Genomic DNA, 24576 nt, shown 5'->3' with positions numbered 1-24576 from the left:
AGTTCAGGACTCATACAGGAACCAGATTCAGCCCAGATGGGTAACAGTCACAGACTTCCCCAGCCTTCGCCTCACTGGAGGGTCTGGGCGAAGCATAGAGAATTTATAGATGAGTTATTTTTCCTACTCCCTGAAAGTACTGTAGGCCATCTGATTTTAAAACATATATAAAACTGAGGTGATAAAGGGGCTGGGGAGAAAAACAAGGTTTTCGGATTTAGATTATACTTTAAAATACAAAACCAGTAAATAGCAGCCTGGAAAATACAATTACCATGATCATGTACAATGTGTTACCACGTAACTAAAGCTTATGTGAAGCGTCAAGTAAGTACTGTGCTGGCAGATCAAAAAGACAAAAGAACACAGGACATTCTCCCCACTGACCTTTCAAAATTTGTACAATCACAACCATTACATTATCTGAAGCATCTTCCAAATGTGAGGAAACTATTATATGTTTCTTTTTTTAAAGAAATAAGGTTTGTATGTATGAAGATATATGACATGTAAAAGGACAGATATGGGAGAAGTTTAATAAAAAGGTTTAAAAGCAGATTTAGGACAATTCAGAAGTTGTTTAAGAAACTGATGCTTCTGTTTAATGCACAACTAACTTTTACTTTGAAATCTACGGTCAAGGGTCAGAGAAAGAAAATAAATAATGTAGAATATGTTCCCTCATTATAAAAAAATACGATTTAAAGAGAGTAAGGCTAGGGTATCATCTGCAATTGCAGTCTCTATGCCTTACATAGGAAAAGTAGTTTGCTAACCAGTAAAGAAGAGTTACAGAAAATAATTGAGAAGTCCCATTATATCAGGTAAATCTTCATACTATTTTTTATATCATATCATATGTTCTTGTGAGGAAACTATTTGTACTACAACAGAAACACCAGGAGTGCATAATTAGAGTCCCAGGAGACACAGACAAACAGCATCCTCCAGATTTTTGACTGTATACACCAACTTGAACCCATATTTATGCAAACTCTTATGTATGTACTGTATCACGAACACAGTACTTATTTTAGCAAACAAAATAGAAATTATAAAATAACTTAAAAATAGCTATAAAAACCTTTATGACTCCTCTTACATGTCCCCATTAAATTTCTGTGAAATCTAACAGTGAAAGGAAGAGACAAAGCTTTCTATTTCAAGCAGAATAAAATGCTATGTGATTTCTGACTTTTAGATTTTGTATGAGAAAGTGTTAAAATGTATTCAGGCATTTTAATGACTTTAAATGCTACCCTATATTGAATGCTGCTCTGGAAAACTGTCATGTGAACTTTAATAGTTAATCAGTATTTTAAATATAAATTACTATAATACATTTTCCCAGAGAAAACTGGTTTTGTAAAATGTGGTGTCAAATTCTTTCCCTTAGAGAATTCATTCCACAGAAAACTTAGTTACTTGGGTCCCTGGTAGGTACATCCTGGTGAGAGGCACAAATGTTATCCTGGTAACAACTTCAAAAATTACAGACATGGTGCTAAGAGGAAAGATTTATGAAAGATTAATTTGGTAAAAACATATGTAGAGAAATCAAGTGACTCAGAGGCATGCACATCTAAGTTAACATTTTCTAAACTTTTTATCAAGATGTTCTATAAAAAGTTTTCATAGAGAAAGGCTGAAGACATGCTGACCTCAAACAATGCTAAAATTCCCAGTACTTTTCAGTGATCTTGCTATGGAGTCGTACAGAGTAGCTTGCTAAGGTAGGCAAAGGCTATGGATATTTCTCGGCTTATTGGCCTTTGCAAAAGGTCCACCTATGAGTACCTAATAGAGCTGGGAGTCTGCAGAACAGTCTGGGAAATGGTGAAATCAATCATATAGGAACCCTAGTACATTTTCGAATCAAGATCTTTAATAAACTTTATGAAAGCATGACTGATATAGAGAAAGCTGTACGTATCTAACATATGCAACTTGAATTTGGAGATAAGTATACCCCTGTGGAACCTTCTCTATAATTTGATGCATCCCCTCTAATTTTTCCTCTTCATTTAGTATTATTATTCTGTATGATGGTGACAATTAATCTAAGATCTACCCTGTAACAAATTAAGTGTGGAATACAATATTGTTAATATAGGCCCTTTGCTCTTCAATAGGTCTATAGGACTTACCTTGCATAACTGCAACTTAGCCCCAATCTTAACATTCCTAGCTTCCTCCAGCCTCAGCCTCCAGGAGTGCTGGCATCATTATTTTCCATTTTGTACAACATAAAACAGATATCTGAGATTGAGATAGGCAAAATGAATCTTAACTGTTGGAGCAAGTAGTAAGAAAGGAGAAAAATTCTAGGAGCTCTGGCCATGGGGTGGTGCTGAATTGAGACCTGGGCGGCCAAGAAAGTACCCAGCCTCATTGCAACAGTTCAGGAAGCCCATGTCAAGGAGGGAAAAGGTAGGACCAAATATCAACATAGGCAAGGAAGAGAAACTTGCCTTTAAAGTCTTTTATAGTAAATGGTCTTATTACTTACTTTCCTGTCTGATTATCATGCTAGAACTACTAATCTTTTATTGCTTAGTCTGTATTTTCCCTTGAAGGTAGTAGATGTGTTTGCGTTTTAATAATTCAGAAAAAAAAAGAACTGATGACCAAAAATCAGGTATATTAATGCAAATGGATCTTCTCAGAATTTTTCAGGCTATTTGAGCCATTAGGAAAGTGACAGCTTTCTCTAAAATTAAATGTCCAGGGGAAAAATAGATAATAGAATTTTTCTTAATTTTAATTTCTTCATATCTGAAATAAGTTCACAATGGAGAATACATAGAGGACCAGGGCCCTGTGGTATTTTTTTCCAGGGATGACAATGCCATGTCCCATATACTAGCCACCAGCAACCTAGGACTACTGAGCATCTGTAACGTGAGCATTTAATTAAATTGCACATGGCTACTGTATTGGAACACAGAGAATTGGAAGATTATATACAACACCTAAGTAGGAAGTTGTTTCTTGAGAACATAAGAAATATAAACAATGTATTTCAGTTTCTTTCTTTGCTTACATCGTTTTCACTGACCTTTGTATAGTATGATTATAAGGTAAAATAATAGATGTCTAGCAGTAAATATTAATTCTACGGTAATTGTTTTATACTTAGACCTCCATGCCACCTTTGTGATGAGAAATTTGAGCAGACAGGGAAATGATCACATCCTCTTTAGCTAAATTAAAGTTACATAAGTCCAAAAGAGAAAAATATGCATTAGTTATGAGGATCTTGGCAAGCACACACAATTGCCTACCCAATATCCATTCTTTCCTGGTTTAAGTAAAGGATTCCAAATTTTGTTCAGAAGAGCTAGGTTTTAGGATTAGGTCACCAGTTTTCACATTCTGAATTACAAATATAGAAACACACCTACACTATTAAAACACTCAATCCTCCCAAGATTCCTTGAACCTAGGAGTAGCAAGATGAGACATTTCTTCTTGTGTGAGGCTGCCACAAATGTTTTTGTTTTCACTCTAAACAGAAATATAGCTGGAACATGTTTTTATTCTCCCCATTTTCCCAGCTTCTATTTTAAAACACAGACATGGTGCCTCAAACATTAGCCGTCTTGGAAATACAGGAAATAAAGCCACATTTTGAGCATGGCTGGGGACAGAGAAAGGACTTGGGACACATGATTTTGCGGCTGCTTACACCAACCATGGAATATGTAATTCTGGAAGCTTTGCTCTATGAAAATAATAAGCTGATATCTGGATAAATTACTGCAGAGAAGATTTTGTCACATGCTGCCAAGGACAATCTTAAGAAAATTAGTCAGAATTTTAAAAGAAATTTCTGGAATTCTTCTATTGTCTAAAAATATAATTGTTTTGCTTGAAGTGGTAAATTTAATCCCTCAGAAACTTTCTCTCATCACTGATCAAAACCAAGCATAAATAATGCTGCATTTAACAGTTAAAATAAACATAAATATAAATATGGTAAAACAACATTGTTAAATTTCAAATGCTAAGTAAACCTAGTCATTCATGAAAATAAACCAGTGAACAATATCTATGAAACATCTTGTATGTCCTTAGCTGCTCTAGCAAATATCATGCTATGCCTGCTTTCAAAGAAATTTAAACTCATTCTGAATGCTACAATGTAAAAATTCAAATGACAATAAAGTTTGGAAAGTGAATTCAAGACAACAAAAGAAGCTTTATAACAAAATCTATACATGGTTGGTTGATAAAATAACTTTTCAATGTATTATTGGTTAAAATCACCAGTAAACACTGGTTACCAAAACAAATTTCTGAAAGAAGGCAGAAAAAGTTCTTCAACTTTAAGTAGTGTGATCCCTAAGTCATCAGTGTGGTCACTTTGTAATTGGATTTAGTTGAAATTTCCACCTTAAAATAGTTGTGTGGTTCTCATCTAAAATGTTTTCTAGCGCTATAAATAAAGAATATTGATTTTGATTTAGAGAAAAATTATACTGTAAAATCTCATCACACATAGCTTCTTGTGTGTTTGCATTCTTTCCAACTACTGCTACCTGTTCTAGTAACTGCCCTCCTCTAGTGCCTAGCACCTGTTATGTAACCAGAAAAAAATCAAACTTGTGTAAGTGTGGTAAAGTGGCAGTCTGACTTTTTTTTGGTCAAATTTCTCAAAGGCCACTGTTACTTCAACCTTTGAATGCCTTTTATGATTTTAATGTACCATAAAATGGCAGAGAAATTTCACCTCAACAAAGTAGTTGCAGATTATTTTCCCTCTCCTCATCATGTTGTTCTTAAAATGTATTTATGGCAACAAGTTCCAAGGAGTGAAGTGTGAATCATTCTCTTTTCTCCACTTTGTAAAGTACTGAATCAACCGAGTTAACCTACTCTAGCATTTCCTTATCCGTGGGGGATATTTTCTCAGACCCCGAGTGAAGGCCTAAAACCACAGGTAGTATCAAGCCCTATAATTTTAGCCTTTTTCATCTTAACCAATAATTTATTACACTGTGGCCATAATTTTTGCAGTTTGAGGTGCAAATGCAAAACTACAAAGACTTCTTTATCTTCACTATTTTGTATATAGAGATTTGCTGTTAGGATAGATCTTAGCATCTTCAGCATGAAATTTTTGTCCATTCTCTATGAAGCCCAGGATTTTCATCTTCTCAAAGGTAGCACTTAACTTCTCTATGACAGATCCAAGTTACCAACACCACTTGTTCTTGGGGCCATTATTAAAGTAAAAGTATTCTTGTTTAGGGGGCCATTATTAAAGTAAATTAAAGGCTATTTGTGTACAATACAGTGATACCTTGACAGTTGATCCGATAAATGAGGTGGCTACTAAATGACTAACCAGCATGGTGTATATAGTGTGGAAACTTTGGACAAAGAGGTGATTCATGTTCTAGGTCAGATGGAGCAGCAGGGCAGGAGATTTCATCATGCTACTCAGAAAGGTGTGTGATTTAAGTCGTGAATTGCTTAATTTTGAAAATTTCCAGCTATGGTTGACTGCACATAACTGAAACCACAGAAAGCAAAACTGCAAGTAAGTGGGTAGGCACTAGTATACATGCTCTTGTTCCAAATATTCCCTTTTAATTTTTTTCTAGTTAGAGAGTTTAAAAATAACCCTGGAGTGGAATATAAAATAAATTTCTATGGAAAGATTAGGTCCATCCTTACAAAGTGTGTATTTCTTCTACCACTAAAGGGAAAATACGTCAGCCAAGTCAAGACATTTCTATTCTTGAGCTAAGTAGTACAGAATATAAACTTTCCTTGATCAAGTCATATAGATATATAATTCTTTAATATGAAGCCACTTGTTTACACACAGAATATAAAAATACAAAGAAGAGGGAATCTGGAAGTATTATGAATTATTAAGATCATATTCAAAGATGCTTTGATATAAAAAAATTGATTCCTGTAACCCTAAAACTCCTTGAGATACATAGTGAATTCATAAAGGATCACAAGAACTCTATCACATCCTAATGTTTCTCTTTCAAAATTAATGCAGCTATGACCACCTTGGAATTTACTCATCAATTACCCTAGTTTATGAAATTTTAAAACATCACTATATGTGTAAAAAAATCAATTTTCATTCCTAGATAACTGAGCAAAAATCAACACTTTAACTGGAAAGAAAAATATACCATAGTTTTCATCTACATGGAAAGGCAGGCACATATTTAAAGGAAGAAAATCACACTTGACTGATTGAATCGTCCATTCTAATACATGTACAATTGGAACCACCATGGCACCTTTTTTGCCTTGTGGCAATGAGTACCCTGTGACTTTTATGGTTCTCTTAAAGAAGATACATTCTAAAGTTGGAGCCTGTACCTTTAATTTGGATGTCTAAGAGCAGAAAGCACTAAGGCCTTTTACCAACAAATGTTCAATATATGAGTAAAAACTTTGGCTTGTTGCAAAGTACAAGACTTAGACAGCAGTCCATTTAATGTTTCTAAAGAATATGCCTGACACTATAAGGAGTCTTCAAAGTATGCCTCTGGAGGAAGAAAAAAAAATACTAGTTGTAGTTATTTTAATTGCAGACTATTGCTTTGTATGACATTTATAAGTTAATTATATGTATCCCTTTGACATAAGTCATGATATATAGAAAAGTGTGGATAAATGTGCAAAACCACTTTTGACTAATACTGATGAGTAATCTCTACCACATCTCATTCTCAATTACTCATCATCATGCCGAAGGAAATCAAATTTAAATCCATACCAACTTCACTGTCTCTTTGCAACCTCATTTCCTAAGATCCCCCTACCAGCCCTGAGTGTGCCTTTGTTAATAGGGGGTTTCAAAGACAATTTGTTCAATGAAAGAATAAAAGAAAAACAACATTTTGCTTAATGTTAACATTAGCTAGCATTCTCATAATATTAAGAACAGCTTACATTATAACACACTGTCATTCCAAACACAGACTTAAGGATCCAAAGCTATGGTGAGATATAAATACTAAAAGGCAAGAATTTAAGGTATAAATTTAAAAATTTAATATATAGTAAGTTTTTAAATATTAAAAACCATTGAATGACCTATGTTGCTTACTTGTAAAAAGTTAAAGATCCTAGATTGTAGGTATCTCTCCCAAAAGAATAAAAATCATTTCACATAAAGGAACTCTAACTAGATTCAAACAAGGAAATTTGTAAACAGAACACATTATTTACAAACAATGGGTAACTTCCTTTTATCAGAATCCCATCAGTATTTCATTGAAAATGCACTGTACTGGCTTTTATCAGAATTCGCAGAAATGCTGTGACTCGTTTTGAATAAGACATAAATACTGTGATTCATTTTGAATGATAAGACTTTGACAAAGTTTTCCACTGAATTGAAACGCAATGTTGTAAGATATGCACTTCTATTATGACTTTGAAATATGCGGTTTAGTAAAGCATATGTTTATCTTTATGTTAAAAAGTGTATGATATCATTTTCCATAAAAAGTTTATTATGAGACTTAGAAAATGGTGTGTGTGTGTGCGTGTGTGTGTGTTTGCAACTCTCTGCTCTGCTTTCATTTAAAAGGAGTTTATTTCTGTCATGACCGAGAGTATAAGTCATATTATTGACGTTGACATCTTTATATCCTTCAATGAAGATAAGAGTGAATTTAACTCCTGTTAGGTAAGGAAGGAAATTTATATCAATGTGGAGCATTGTTCCAGGGTAATGTGCTGTGTCCCGGAAACATCTTCATTTATTAGAAGAGAACTGAAGCACAATATTTCCAAATATCTTCAGCTGAACAAATTATGGCACTATTCTTTGTATGATGCAACACATGGTTTCTATATATGGAAAGAGAACATGTTCTGGTATCGTGTTCCTTAAGGTTGTACAGAAAGGAAGTAATAAGATAATAAGGAATAACAGTACTTTGGTAAAAAGAAAAAACGCCACAAAAATCAATCTTTTTGTGCTGTCATTTCTCACTTTAATCTGTCTGATGCTAACAGAAATAAGCTGACTTTATAGTTTGTTTTGTTATAATTTTGGTAAAGAAAAGAAATGTGCAAATGGGCTAGGAGGACAGTCAGAGAAAAAAGCATGAAACATTGTCTATTCCCCAGAGGCCCGGATTTATATTAGGACAGTTATAGTCACTAAATGACTTTAGGCTAATTAACTAAATTGTCTGTAACTCTTCTTGTTTGTTCAATAAAGGAAACTATGTGAAGCTATCCACTTTCTGCTAGGATCACAGCAAAAGAATAAAACCAAGAAGCAATTTTGTTTCATTCTACTTTTAGTTAAAATAACTGATGCCCTTTTTAACACCCTGTATTGTTTCACCAGTACTTCCAGGGTCAAATAAACAATGTCTTTCGTCATCAGAATATGGATGAATTTATTCAACAAAAGTTATTATCAGAATGCTTCTGGAGCCATTCAGATGCTCATATTGCAGATGAAGTCAAAGTTTTAAAATAATATAATTTTTATTAAGGATTTTGACAATGAAAACAACAGCAAATTTAAACACACCAAGTGATTTTTTCCCATTTAATATGCACTGTACCCACTAAAGCCACTCAGTCTTTGGATAATGAAATATTCTGTGTAACCATGCAATGTGCAGCAAAAAATAAATCTTGAACAGTGCTATCTTGTCCAGATTGGCCAATTTGTCTCAACCCAACCTAGATAGGTCTTCTTAGGGGATAAAATGCTTTTGCCAATTCAAGTCTTTATTCAATACAAGTGGTATGAATGGTTCAGATTTAGTGGCAAATTACCCTGAACACCTGGTCAGAGTGACTTGAAAAAAGACTCTAATTAGCACAGGCAATCAGATGCCAGTAGTATAAAAATAACAGAATGTTAGGACTACCTATATCCTGTTTATTCACAGCAACACCAGTTTCTCACTTCCACAAACTTCTCCCTAAACTTCCCATCCTTCCCCTTCTCTCTTCCTTTATCCATTTTTCCTTTCCTGCCCTCTATTTTTCTCTTTAATTTTCCTTCCTTCCTTCCTCCACTTCTTCCCACGCCCTTCCATTTTTCCTTTCCTCCTCCCTCATTCCCTCCTTCCTTTCACTAAAGGCTACATTTAGTAATCATGTTTAGGAATAACTTGTAAACATATCTTCCCCATCAACTGTTAGATAATGTAAGAAGAAAACTGCTAATCATTATAAAAAAATTTATTTCAGAGCACTTTAAATGTGATGAAATAGGAGTAGCATTTCTTAATCAGATTGTTCTAGCACTAAACTATAAATTATACATCACACTTGTTAATTCATTCAAAACTCTAAAAAGTAAACTTTGAGCTTCATGTCTATTTTGCTTTTAAAGGCTTAATTTGCACATATTGCATCTCTGTTCCTCTATAAGATAATGGTTTATTTTCTAATCTATGAAACTTAGCAATAGACTTGCTCAATTTTTTAAAAGCTACATTTAAACACTTAAAATTGTACTTTTAATTCCATTTTCTTTTCCTTACTATAATTCACTTACAATTTTTGATTCCATCACTGTGGAAGTCCCTCCATTTTGAAAATCTGAATTTAATTTAAAAAATTAAGCTGAAGAAAATAAACTTTTTACCATATATGTGATTTTAAAATTCAAAGTATAAAGCTATTAAACACCTAGCTTATTCAAAGCTATGTTCTTACACCCACTTGGGGGCCAATATTGCAATTACTGCATGTCTAATGTTTCATCTGAATCTCATACATTCAAAATTAAATTCTTCTTGTGCATTTAATGTCTTGTTACATCAACAATACATGAGTTTATCCTACTTCTGATGCTTTACATTTATAATCATAATCCCTAGTTTCTACTTTGTGTTTAAAATGGAACTGTCTTCTTACATTTCATTTGTATTTCCCATCAAGAATTCTACATTCATTAAAAAATCAATTATTGAATTTCTAAAGTTTCCAAAAAATTACATTTGAGATAGTAGTGTATAAATGGTTTTCATTTGGGGTCTATATATGACAAAGCTGAACTCGTTAAACTTGTTGCTTAGATCATGATAATACCTGTCTGCAGATCTTTACTTTCTCTGTCCTCCATCCTGTTTTTCATAATCTTTCCCAATTTCATTTTCAGTTATTGTTTATTGACTGTTTAGCATCCATTCTCTCTTCTATCATCAACTGACTCCACTTCCTTTGGGGGCTATTACTCTTTCCTAGTTGTGAAGGACTTTGGGAGGAGACTTTAATTCAAGGTTCTCTGTTCTCTAGCTGAGAAATGGATGTAGACCAGGAAACGTCAGGTGTACCCTCACTTTTAGATTTTAAATTTTGAACAGAGTTTTACAGGATGGAAAAAGGAGAGTAAAGAGACTCTAGTAGTACCTGCTATGAAGTTCCCAGTACCTTTTTTATGTTTTAAAATCCTTGCTCTATTGCCTTCATGCTAATTCTGCTAAATTTACTTTCTGTTTGATTTCATCAGAGAGTGATTTATGTTTTTTTGAATCCAGGTAATCCTAACTGATAGACAACAAATTATATTTCAATATAATTCTTTCCAGTTTATAATGCTTTGAAGGATGAGCATCACCTGCAGGCCATGACCAAGTCTGAGCCTGGTAAGGAAGGACCCCAACTATTTAGCCCCATTTCTCTCTATTGAACCCTGTCAATTTCTTCCTCATCACAAACCTCAACTTCAGCACTTTGGAATCACAGTTCCTCCAACATCATATGTTGGTTCCTACCTCTGTGAAAATTACTCCCTGTTCTTCCATCTGAATTGCTCTTCTCATTTCATCCGACTGGTTTATTCCAACTTGTTCATTAATGCTTCATTTAACTTACATCTTTTTCAGGAACTTACTCCTAACTTGGTTCTTTTTCTTGGCTTGGTTTTCCCTGAAATAACTCCTTTAGTTATCACCCAAAGATGCTCAGGGAAGTATAAAACCATTATGTTTTAGGGTCAGGACTCCACAACTAGACTGATTAAAATCTTATCACTGTTTCCTTCCTTCTCGGGCTTGGGCAGGGAATAACCTCTTTGTGTCTTAGTACCTGCTTTATGGTGGTGTTGTGAGCATTAAATAAGAGATGGGGCATATTTAAATCAGTGAATGGAATATCATGTGTGCTAAATATATTGTAGCTGTTATTCCAAATTTTGTCTGCTACTGTCATATTTTTCCCTTCCAACCTTCTAAACCTGAGCATTCTCATCTTGTTTCACTCTATATTGCTCATGTACTTAGTAGCAGCCAGTAAAAGATCTTAAAAGGGATATATGAGGGGCTGGGGATTTAGCTCAGTGGCAAAGCGCCTGCCTGGCAAGCGCAAGGTCGTGAGTTCGGTTCCCGGTACCGGAGAAAAACCAAAAAAAACAAAACAAAACAAAAATTGGTAAATCTTTTAGGGGCTGGGGATTTAGCTCAGCGGCAAAAGCGCCTGCCTGGCAAGCGCAAGGTCGTGAGTTCGGTTCCCGGTACCGGAGAAAAACCAAAAAAAAAAAAAAAAAAGGGATATATGAATAAGTGTCAATAGAATTTTTTTTACAGTTTATAAGACCCTTTTGGAATGCCCCATCATTCTCATATAAACATTAATGTTGGGATTGTTTTATATAAAACATCACATGAAGGACCTATCTCTTTCCGACATAATAGCCTCCCTAAAGTTACTTCTCCTTGTTTCCCTCTACACACATATACAATTGAGTCATAATTATTTAGGGTCATTTTATTGGCTTTTAGTGATTAGTGGTATAAAAAGACAAGAACTAACAATGTCATTATAAATTATTTTTTAAGCAAAGAGAAATAAGTAGGAAAAGTATCATTACTATATAGTAAGGGAGGGAAAATCGATAAGAGTGTGATGTATATTTATAAATATGAAAACTTAGAAATTACATATATCCGAATTTCATTAAATTTTTTTAATTCTTATTTTTTTTTGTGGTCCCACATATGGCTCTTGAATGTTGCTAAATTAATTTTGGGCATGTTTTCATAGTGGACATTGAACTCAGGGCCTTTGCACTGAGCTACACCCCTAGCCTTTTTTTAAGGGTTTTTTTTTTTTTTTTTACTTTTGACAGAGTCTTGCTAAGTTCTCCAGGCAGGACTTGAATTTGGGATCAAGTCCTGAGTGCTGAGATTGCAGATATGTGCTACCACAACCAGATAATTTGGGCATACATTAAAGACTAAATCAATAGTCCTTTCTGAAAAAGACTAATTTATTTATAGAACTCTGAGGACTACTGAGCACATCAGTTACTTCTCTTAGTGCTAATCTCACAAACTCATCATGCAGGAGTGTGTACTTTCTCTTTTATTTTAGCATGAAGCGATTTTTACAGGAAGCTGTAATTCCAATGGAAGAACAGGCTGCGTATGTGGAAAAGGGTTCTCATGTTCATATAGTATTATGTGATATACAGTGCTATCACTGATATTTAGATGTCCCCTCAAGCCTCATGTGCTCATAGGTGGGGTTTGGGGGGAGTAGTAAGATACAGTAAGAGATATAGTAAGAGAAAGTAAGATATAGTAAGGGATATAGTAAGAGAAGGGAAAATCATGGTTTGTGGTACTGGATTCCAGTGTGCGGTCCTGAATTAGTGTACTGATTGATTTAGCATTGTTCTGGGTGTATGTAATGGACTTACTGAAGAGGGAAGACACATCCTGGGTGTGGGGGACATCAGCCAATAGGCTTGTGGCCTGGATGAAATAAAAAGGGAAAGAGGAAGGAAGTCTCGCTGCTTCCTGCCTGCCATGCCAGACTGTTTCTCCTCTGCAATATCCCTCTGCTGTGCCACCCTGCACTGGAGCCAGCTGACTATGAACTGAAACTTCTACAAACTTTGAGCTAAAATAGCCCTTTACTACTTTAATTTGTGAGTGTTGGTTATTTTGTCCCAGCAATGAGAAATTAACAAAGATATACAGTTTGCACGACAAAATTGCCATGAAGGAGGACATTTCCAGAGTTTTCTTTGGAGCCTAATATTAATCGCTAACATTTATTGAATATTCACATTAAGCAATGAAAAGTAAGAAGCATTTTTCACTTACTATCTAATTTCATTCTCATGGTAACCTATCAGGCAGATGGTATAATTTTCCACATTTTACAGATAGATAAACTCAGGCCAAGGAAGTTTGAATAACTCATTCCAAGTCACACCTGTAGAAGTGGAGCCAAAATTTGAACCTATATAATCCAACTGCAAAGTCTATACCTTCAACAGTAAAACAATGTCCAATATCCATTGATGATAAAAGTTCTAAAGAAAACTGGAATAGATGGTCTTCATCTGGTAAGTATAGTCTTGAACTCTTGGTATAATAACATGATGAAAGAATATATCCTTTTTCTATACGTATTAGCACATTGCAATGATAAATTGCTCAGCATAATGTCTGACTTAGACAGTAAATACAAACACATGTATTACTAGATGATAGCAACCTGTACAGTTATTACTGGCAGGCAGAATATGTAGTAAGAACATAGGATTAGGAGTCAAACAGACTTCAGTTTGAGTCCTTACTCTGCTATCTACTAGGATCATAATATCTAAAAGGTGAAAGATTTATACAATCTGAAGAGAAACAAGAGTATTAGGATCATCACATCTAGATGAGCCTCAGTTGTTCTTTTCTTTTTTTCTGAAAAATGTGGCTACAAATACTTGTTATAAAGTAGTATAAAAATCTTTATATATCCTAAGTATATATCTATATAAACACATATCCATCCATATATTGGAAATGTTAATGTGTCTTCTGCATGCTCTATATTCAGAAAAGAGAACAGAGGTCTAGAGAAAGTCTTGACTACAATTATGTTTTGTGCAAATGACAGAGAAACCATTGAATGAAGAGCTTCTCAGTCCAAGCTCAGGCTACATTAAATGTAAGGCTTTAAAAAATTATTATCAACTTAACTTCCTTGCAAGAGAATTGCTGTAGTTCACTTTCAAAAAGTATTCCCATTACTCCATCTGCCTTGTCCCTTGTTTTTTAGAAAGGTAATTCTATAACACCTAAATATGTTCAGTACGTTTTTCTAGTTCTTTAGAAATTCTTGAAAGCTGTTGTAAGCTAAATGACTACAGTATATAAAGTGTTCAAAATTACCTTTATCATCCATTCAGAAATATAAAAGATATATAGTATATTTGTTGTAGCTACGTATACCACACTAATGTGAATATATTCTTAAGTTTCTAGTTGATGCTGTAATTTTACCAAATGGATTGCAGTGTGGCTCAGTAGTAGAACACTGTATTAAAAACAGGCTTATTTGAATATGGCACTGCACTAATACCAATATTGAGATTTAGAGTATTTTTAAAATATCTTTTGTTTTTGTTACTTTTCGTTTTTATTTATAGCCAACTTTCAATTATCTTTATCATTGGAGGAGGAAAATTGGCAGAGATAACTCAGAAGAGTGGATAATAAACAAGTCCCAGATTATTATGCTTGATTCTACAATACATTACTGCTGCAGAGTGCCAAAACAGTTTAAATACAAACAACTCAATTGAATTAATTATTTGGTATCAAATAGATTTTTAAAAATACGAGTTGTTTAGTGTATTTATCTAAGCCTACTATACATGTAAGATTTATGCTTTTTTTCTTGCACTTTTCCTTTTTAATTTATGACTAGTTTGGGTGATTGCATTAATTCATATCCTTTCTCATACTTAGATTGAACAGAATGGAGTGTATTGTGCTTGCTGACTTAGGGGAAAAGATGTCTAAAACTTTTCTGGGAAATAGTCTAGGACAGTGAAGCGACCAGAAAAATATATACACTTTAAGAAAAGCTTGTGCCAACTTTTATCTTTTTCTTCCATACCTTCTGTTTGATGATCATCTCGTTGATGTCTTCAAGATCACCCACCATCACCCTTTGTGATTTTATAACTCGATCAAGCAAAGAAAGCCACTCGGTAAGTTCTGTCCAAGCTCGGTTGAAATCTGCCAGAGCAGGTACCTCCAACAGCAAGGAAGATGGCATTTCTAGTTTGGAGATGGCAGTTTCCTTGGTAACCACAGGTTGTGTCACTAGAGTAACAGTCTGACCACCAGCTAAAATATTTTTTTTGAGAAAAGGAAAAAGAAAAAACAAAAAATTAGAAACACAATCTAAAGAGGTAATTTGAATGACAATAAATCACCTTTAATTGAAGAGCAACAATTTGAGCCAAACTATGATTTATGATATCTATTTCTAATATAAAATATACATCATAGTAAATTCGAAGACAAACTTTAATACACATTTAGCAATCTCTCAAAATGATTTAGTTTATTCTCCTATTGGAACAAAATATTTAAATAATCCTTTTCAATAATAATTTTGTAGTAAAAGAAATTAGTAAGCAAAAGTATTCAGACATTTCTAGGTGAATAAGATGTGCTTACAACTTTCTTTAAGAAATAAATTATTTTGAGGGTGCACTCTAGGGAAACTGAAGTCAAAGAAATGTTCTTGTCTCAACTCTGTATTTTGTGGTAGAACAACTTATCTCTGGTTTTTTTTTTTTTTTCAGTTTTGTTCTAGGTTGGTATTGAGGTGACTATCAGGGAAGACAAACTAAGTACACAGTTTTGAGTAAATGAGGGCTAGGAAAGATTTTCTACTTGGATGTGAAACACTCTTTCAAGGTTTTTATGAATAATTAATTATACTAAAAACTATAGTATAAGATAGCACATGAGGATGATTAACTTGCTTATTGAAGTTGAAGGTTGAACTTTTTTAATTCTTTCATGAAATTCATGTATGTTGCCTACAAAAATTCAAGGAACAAGAACTGAAGGACAAAATTTTCTATTGTTTCATTCTTATGGGCATCCGAAAAATGGAACGCTACGCATAAATGAGTTAAAATATGAAGTCTTGGAGTGAAAATACATAGGAAAGAATCCTGCCTTCAGATCTTGCCTTCTTCTCTGCATTAGGAATGTGGGGACCTTGGTTGTTTCACTTATCCAAGCTTCAGTTTTTCTTCTCAGTGAAGGGAAAACAATAGCATAAATGTCATAGGGACAGTTGTGTGGATCCAAGGACTCACAGAAGCAATGAACATGCAGCAATGCCAAAGACAGATCAACATCATCATTGCCACAGCATTAGCAGTCTGATACTAGCAGGTAATCACTAATATTAACTATTACTATTTTTTAAATGCATGCTTAATAAAAATACTCTATGAACAAAAAGTGAGAAGCTGGAGATAGAGGCTAGAAATGTGAACTATTGGGAAAAATTCAGACAAAGGATTCTGTATAGCCACACATAGACTGACGGGGTCTGAACTTGCTGGTGTGAGATGATACTAAATAACACACAGCTGGATTTCAGAGATGAGTGCTGAAAAGAAGGAATAGTTCATCTAGCCCAGTGATGATGAACATTTTAGAGCTTTCAATGATACAAACAGCCTGCTGAGCAGATGTGCCATACATTCCCCAACACCGAATGGAAAATAGCCTCATAAATATAGTAGAACCAGGAGACCAGCACCAAAGAAATTGTTATGGTTTGTGTGTGGAGGTCTCCCCAAAGCTTCGTGCAGTCATGGGGCAGGCTTTTAGAGTTTATGATTGATCCATGGTCCAATGTTGGAATCATGGATGTGAATGCTACCCCCACCCTGGGGCAGATAATTTGCACACAATGTGAGGGAGGGAAAGAGGCTGCCTTCCTGCTCTTCTCCCTTTTGATTTTGTTGCCTTTGCTGTCTTCCACCACCATGAACTGTTGTCCTCTGCCATGTGCCACTCTGCCTTGGAGCCAGCCGAGTATGGACTGAAACATCCACAAACTATGAGCTAAATAAATCTTTCCTTCCTTAATTTTGGGTGTCAGGTATTGTTTCTCAGCAATGACAGAAGAGTAACAAAGACAGAAATGCTTGATTATAATTCAGCAAGAAAGCTTTCTGGGAAATGTGGAAAAGACACCTCAGTGGGAATGTCAGAGCCATGGACAAAGGAACTAATCTAAGAACCTACAACAAATGTGTCATATTGGTTTTTCATTTTCAGGTGACCATACATTAATTTTCATTGCTGTATTATTTTTTGTGCTTTACAGATGTTTCCTCATTCAAGAAGGTGATGAAAAGGGTAGATGAATTTATTTTGTCTTTCTAACATTCTTAGTGTCTCTCAGTTACACCACGAGTCTCCCACAGATGGAGGAACTAATCTTGAACAAGACAGAAAGAAAAAACAGTGTTATATATATCCGAATAAGAAAAAAATAAAGTCTGTATGTCTTGGAGTGATAATCTTTCTTTATTTCTGATGTTGATATTAAATTTATTAATCTTTTCAAAGAACAAATTTAATGTTTATTAATATTCTCTATTGTTTGATTTATATGTTGTTGCTTTCTGCTCTTATGCTTATTTACATTTATGTATTTTTAAAATTAGTTTTATTTTTTAAGGCAGAAAATGTATCATAGGTTTTAAAGTTTTCTTTGTTTCTAATTTAAATATTTAAAGATATAAATTTTACTCTTAGCAACCACTTAGCTGCATTTCACATACTTTTATTTTTTATTTTTCTCATTTTTTTAGACAAGTTTTAATTATTCAGGTCAGGTGGGCCTTGAACTCACTTTGTATGCCAGGCTGGCCTCAAACTCGCAGCAATCCTCTTGCCTCAACCTCCTGAGTGCTGGGATTACACGTGTGTGCCACCATGCCCGGCACTCACATATTTTTAAATGCTTTGTTTTTGTTACAATTGTAAGTCAAATACATTCTTATTTTTCTTATTATTTACTGTTTCATCCATGGATGAAGTATTTGGAGTATCTCATATTTCATGGTTTTAAATTTAATCATTTCCAATTAAAATATTTTCTATGAAACTTTAATATTCTGACATTTAATGTTACTTACATTGCTGCTACAATGAACTATACCTTTGTCAGTATTCCCTGTATGTAGGAGAAGAAAGCAAATTCTCCACTGTTGAGGAGAGCACACCATACATACCAGTTATATTAAATTGGTACCTAATGTTTTCAAGTGTGGAGATTTATGGTTATCATAATTGTTGTTTTCTTTTATCTGATCTAAAATTCTGTCTTAATTCTATCACTTCTATATTTATTTTCTCTATCATTTTCTCTTCTGCTATACGATTTCTGTATTCTTTTATGGTAATCAAATACTTTTAGTACTTTATTTTATTTCCTGTATTGGCCTTTTTGTTTTACTTCTTTACATTTTTAACAATTTCTCTAATTCCAAAGTACATCCTTAGCTTACCCTAGTCTACTGAACATCCTATAACTCTTACAGATGTGTATTTCCATTGGTGTGCTATGCTTTGTGAAATTGTTGTAATATTATTTTTACATAGAGTACAAATTTCACCTTATAATTTTATTATTTTTCTTATAAAATAAATAAAAATGATTTGGATCTATTAAAAAATAATGCCAAATATGACAACTAAAATAAATTATACTGAGGAGATACCAAAACTTTTTTTCTAGGAGGTATCTCACTACTTTGAGGCTCTCTCTACAAAGAAGGAAACATCATCATCAGAAGAAAGATCATCCTGTGCTCCACTGTCCAGGAGGACTGGGTATGGGAGCCAAAAGATCCAGAAGCCTTAGAAGGAGTCCTAGCAGAAGAGCTAGATCCCTGCAGAGGATACCTGTATAAAGACACTAAGTAGCTAGCATTGTGGCTCATTCAAATAATCTCAGCACTCTGGAAGGCTGAGGCAGGTGGATCGCAAGATCAAGCCTAGCCTGGATAACTTAGGAAGACATCTTAAAATAAAAAGTAAAAAATGGCCTGGGAATGTAGCTCAATTTGAATGCCCTGAGTTCACCCCCAGTACAGAAGAAACAAAAAGCCACAACAGAAAAAATTAACAAATAAAAAATCTCTGAAGGAGATGACTGTAGAATATCAGAACATCGGGCTGACTGGGAAACTTGAGAAAACTGTTTCTAAAACAGATGAACAATAAATACCAAGGCAGCATACAACCAAATGGGAAGATATCAAGGTTATGCAAAGTGTCTAACAATTTTTTAAAGAAATTTTGACTTATTATACCCTTGACCCTGAGATGAGAGGAAAATAGATTTATTTTCTTCTCTAGAATTATATCCATCCAACTAAGTACTTAATGAAGTGGAAATGATCATGTCATCTTAAATTTCAATATAGCAAAGGATGAGAATTACTAGATTTCAATGAGCAGACTATACCATTGTGGAAAAGACTTTTTGGGGAAAAAGTATCTTCAAAAAGATAGACCAGTGTTTGAGACTCAAAAAAGGAGATGATTCCAGGTAATTAAAACATATAGAAAGGGTCATTGGGATAATAATGTTAGTAAATTATGCACAGAGAAAAGGGAATAAGGATCAGAAAAATATCAGCTGTGGCAGACTGAAAGGTCAACAATGCTGCCATTTCTGTACTGGTAAAGAGCTGGAATCTGGACTATAGACCAGTTAGGCCTTTCCTTTCTGGTCTCTTCTTCAGCACTCAGTATCTAAACATATTATCTTGATCTTGTCAGTTTAGGATACAAAAAAATTACTACACAGAGTTTTCAACAGGTCATTGTGGTATGGATCTCTAGTTCTCCTTAAGGAGCATATAGAATGGCTTCCCCACTCACTGGTAGGAATTCTTTTCTCTGTGCCCCATTTAATCCCCTGACCAGGGGCTGGGGATTTAGCTCAGCGGCAAAGCGTCTGCCTGGCAAGCGCAAGGTAGTGAGTTCGGTTCCCAGTACTGGAGAAAAACAAAAACAAACAAACAAAAAAAATCCCCTGACCAAACTGGATCAACATGGCTGGACATCTACCTCTTGCCTCAGGCTTTTATCTAGGGTTAGAATGAGTTGGCCAAGGGAGTCACTGCTTTATATGTCTACTTCTCTAACCACTGTGGAAACGAAGGGTATTCTTTTCAAGTACATTAGAAGAAATGACACTTCCTTGTTGGGGTCCTAAAAGAAAATATTTCTGGGGTCATGCCATTAACTGTCCCTCCTTCCAGGAGCAGACACTGATGTCTTTCCTGCTCAAGCACTTCTTGCCAGAACCATATTTATACAATTTAGCCAGATATATAGATACACACATCATATGTATACACACACACACACACACACATATATATATATATATATATATATATATATGTATATAAAGAGAGAGAGAGAGTTAAAATAAGAGTGTGCATACTTGGATAGTCTGTTAATGATTGTAGCATAGTCACACATTCATTAAAAAATTTAAATGGCTCTACCAAAAATTGTGGCTCTTCTTCCAAAGTTTAGCAGACAGTCAGGCTCAAAACAGTTAAAAAGAATTGCCTTTGGCACTCTGCAATAGTAGCATGAATAACAGTAGGTGTAATATACTATTGTAAACCACAGCTTTGCCCTGAATATTTCATTAATTAAAAGGTGTTGGCTTTAGGAAGGAACTCTTATTTTTTTAAAAGTGTTTGAAGAACATTTCTTTAGTCTAAAATTTTAATTGGTTTCGGGGGTACATGATTAGTCAGACTAACAGCTTTACTTAGAGCTTTAAAGGAACTACTAATTTTTTCAAAAAATACACATACAATGTGTTTGGACTATTTCCTTTGATGTAGTCACTCATGATTTTTCTGCAATTCACAGGTCTCCTTTGGTTGATAAGAATGCAAGAAGTACATAATCTATTTGTAGCTTTGCTTTATGAATATGTGTAACTTTATTTTTCTGTTTGAAGTCATTCAACTTATTAAATTATAAGTGATCATTCTCACTTTAATTTTTATGAGTGAACAACTAAAAATTGCTGATAAGTATCCCTTTTTCCTCAGCATTACACATCAACAGAAAATAATAAGATATGTAGTCAAACTGCATTACTCTTTAGTACTGTGAGGCATAGGAAAGGTTGTTAGTTACTTTTAATAGGTAAAACAATAAGCAACATTGGGGAATATTTTCTTCCTGAATATTTGAAAGGATGACACGTAGCTCAATGAAATACTTAAGAGTTCATGAGTATTTATTATGAAAAGTAGAAATCACGTCTGGATTCCAAGAAAGAATAATCTCTTATATATAAGTGAGGAAGAACCTCTCTCCTTCCCTATAAATGTTTGCAGTTCATACGGGCAAATGACAGCTAAAGGCCCATCCAGTTTAGAGAACCAGAAATGTCACAATTTGTAGTCTATATGGAAAACTCGAAACAAATGTAAACACATGAATTCATTTTTTTCTGCATTTTTCTATCAAACTAAAGATTAAACAAATAGTGTAGCTCAGTAATCATCAGTTATTGACATTTTATCACACTAAGTGCTTATACTATATATAGGCAAGGGAAAAAGAACTGGAATGGAAATATTGACAACTGATTATACTTCTAGATTTTTGGAAAAAAATTGTTAAAGGTGGGTACCATGGACTTTTAAAACTTAGTGATGTTACCTCATTTTTAGAATGTATTCCTACTAAGAATGTAACTCAAATAAAAATATGTATTGTACTTAGAAGGAAGACATACCAGCAACACTATCTTAACCACCATCATATACTCAAGAGCCCCTTTTGTGCCAGGCAAGGTTCTTTATAAATCTTGCTTTATTTTATTTTTACTGCTCTTCAGAATAAGCATTTTTATCCCTAGTTTACCAGAAGGCAAACTAATGTGTATAATATTTCACATTAAAAAATGTCCAATTGCCAAGCAAGTGTGACTAATCACTACATATATATCCAAAAGTCATCTGATCATCATGAAACTTTTCTAGATGTTCTACTTAATATGCAAGAATTATTAATAACTCAAATACTCTGGCTTCCAAAGTTATAGTTTGCAATACATGGTACTGAAAAAGAAGTATACTTAGTATTCTAATTAGGGAAACATGATCCTTTGATATAGCCATGAAGATATATGTAACAGGAGCTGGGGATCAAGCTGAGACCCACAACATTCTGCCTGACAAGTGCAAGGTCCTGAGTTTGATTCCCAATACCAAAAAAAAAAAAGACATATGCAACAATGAAGTGTATTATGCTTCTGCCCACAAATTAAATATTTTCTTGGGGAACATCTCAAATTTGATTTACCCAAACATACATCTGTCACTAATTTAGGAGAGCAACAATCATTGCCTTTTTGGTTTCTATCTTTTAAGTGGATTCTGTAACTCACATTATATGAATTCATTCTACATGAAGTCAATGAAAAGCAGCATTTCTCAACCTCAGCACTATTGCCATTTTGGCATTGATAATTCCTTGCTCTGAGTTGTTCTGCTCTACCTTGTAGGATCAGGCTTATTTGTGAGTATTCTAGGTAGAGCATCATACAATTTTGATGACCAAAAATGATTCCAAACATTACTAAATTCCCTGAAGCCAGAAAAATAATTACTATTTGAGAACAAATTAATTAAAAAGAATTTTAATTTCCCTTTCTCCTCTCCTTCCCATGTATAGTTTATACAAATTTTAGCATTTGTGTTAGATATTCTTTATATCTACTTGTTACAGTTTAAATTTAAATAGTGTCCCCCAAATGTCTCATGTGTTTGGAAGATGAACTGGATTATGAGGCTAGTATATTCATTAGTGAATTCACCCATTGATGAGTATAGTAGCTGAATGTGCTGTCAGAAAGTTGATCTCCGGGTGTTTTGACTTGGAAGGGTATATCTTCCTCTCAAGCTTCTGCATTTGCTCTCTGCTTCCTAGCTGCCATGGGATGAGCAACTCTTTTCTACCTAGGCCATTCCACAGTGTTGTTTCTGCCTTAGAGACTGATGACCATGAACTGAAACTTCTGAAGCTGTGAGCCAAAATAAATCTCTCCTCCTTTAAACTGTGGGTACTGGATATTGTGTCTCAGTGATGAAGAATGTGACAAAAACACTACACAAGTTTGTGCTTTCTTGTTCTTCAGAAGTATTGAATAACTGAAATTAAGTGTTTCTCTTACCCACCTGATGTTGAACAGATATTAAAGAAACAGTAAAATCATAAACTTATTGCTGCCAGGGAATATTACATATTACATAGGAAATAGTTTGATGATAAAAATGACAGCATCTCTGGTGGAAAATGAATGTCCACATATTTTATTTTTTTATTTCCTGTACCTAAAACCTTTTAATGAGATATTTTAGAACCTTGCAGTAAGGTCTGCAGTATATTTCTTTATTCTTCAATTATGGGTAGGACAAGTGACAAGTTTTGGCCAATGGGGTACCAGAAAACATGACAGAAGCATGAAAAATATTTGAGCATTGGGTCTGTTTGGAACTCTTCTATCACGTTAAAAATGCTGACTGTCTCGGTTACTTTTGTCTCATTGCTGAGACAAAATACCCAATGCCCAAAATTGAGGAAAGAAAAGTTTATTTAGCTCACAGTCTGTGGAGGTTTCATTCCATAATCAGCTAGTTCCAGGGCAGGGTGACATGGTACAAGGGCAACACTTTAAGGTGGCAGAAAACTACAAAAGCAGCAAGAGCACAAGGGGAGAAAAGTAAGCTTCTATTCCCTCCTTATATTGTATATTGGTTATCTGCCCACACCCACACTATCTCCGTTCCCTCCTCTTGCACAGGCTCCAGATGAATACAAAGGAAGGATCCTGGCTCCCTGCTGAGTCACATAGTTAACCTTTTAAACTACTCAAGTTAACACAATGAACAACATTCTAGAGCAGCAAGGGCATGTCCTTTTCACCCCAGGATGTAGAACTGCTGAGTTACTTAGTTAAGCTTGTAGACTCAAGCTCATACAATGTATCAGCCATAACACTGACCAACTAAATAATGATAGACAAGTGATTGTGTCATCCACATTGTTGCAGACAATAATCAGTAAGTATCAGATACATGAGTGAGGCCATCAACTACTAGCTGACTTTGAAAACATGAATAAGGAAGCTAACACTAGTAAAAGAATGATCCTATTTCTAAATAGATTCAAGAATCATGAATTACATAAATGACTCTCTTTTTAAGCCACTGAATTTTGAGGTAGTTTGTTTCACAAATACCTGATACAACATTCATTTTTACCTATTATAAACACATGCATCCAAAATAGGATTTACTATGCCCCTCCCATTGCCATGGGTGGGTATGTGGTCCAGCAGAGAGAATACCATTGGAAAAGAATCTTCAAGTTAAAGTGCAAAGGACAGGATAGTATTTGCATTGAACTTTGAACAGTATAAAAATGATTTCTTTGTCATTTGCTCCATTGGTTTTTCATTGTAGCACTCTTATAGACATGGAGAACATTATTATTACCAATTTATAAAGTAGGAAATTAAATTTTCACAAATTAAAATATTTCTCCAAGTTCAGAATCTATTAATTCAGTGAGAAGATTTGAGTAATCTGGATTTTAAAATGAAAGTCTTTCCTTTTTTTTTTTTTTTTTCATACTGGGAATCGATCTCAGGACCTGCTGCTTGCCAGGCAAGTGCTGTGCCAAAGAGCTATATCCTGGCAAAATGAAAGACTTTTAGGTGAGTAATTAA

The 24576-nt window shown here is 34.3% G+C and overlaps 1 protein-coding gene across 1 annotated transcript in view; it reads right to left on the bottom strand.

The window, feature by feature from the left end:
• Dmd (dystrophin) overlaps window positions 1–24576 on the bottom strand; it is a 2013932-nt gene that overhangs the window by 629165 nt on the left and 1360191 nt on the right. Inside the window, exon 51 of the mRNA XM_013507710.1 lies at window positions 14869–15101. Coding sequence (XP_013363164.1) covers window positions 14869–15101 — 233 coding nt within the window. The remainder of the gene's footprint in view (window positions 1–14868; window positions 15102–24576) is intronic.

This window comes from Chinchilla lanigera, unplaced genomic scaffold (genome assembly GCF_000276665.1).
Source record: "Chinchilla lanigera isolate Chin_1 unplaced genomic scaffold, ChiLan1.0 scaffold00134, whole genome shotgun sequence".
Taxonomy (NCBI): domain Eukaryota; kingdom Metazoa; phylum Chordata; class Mammalia; order Rodentia; family Chinchillidae; genus Chinchilla; species Chinchilla lanigera.
This window is presented reverse-complemented; position numbering and strand designations above follow the sequence as displayed.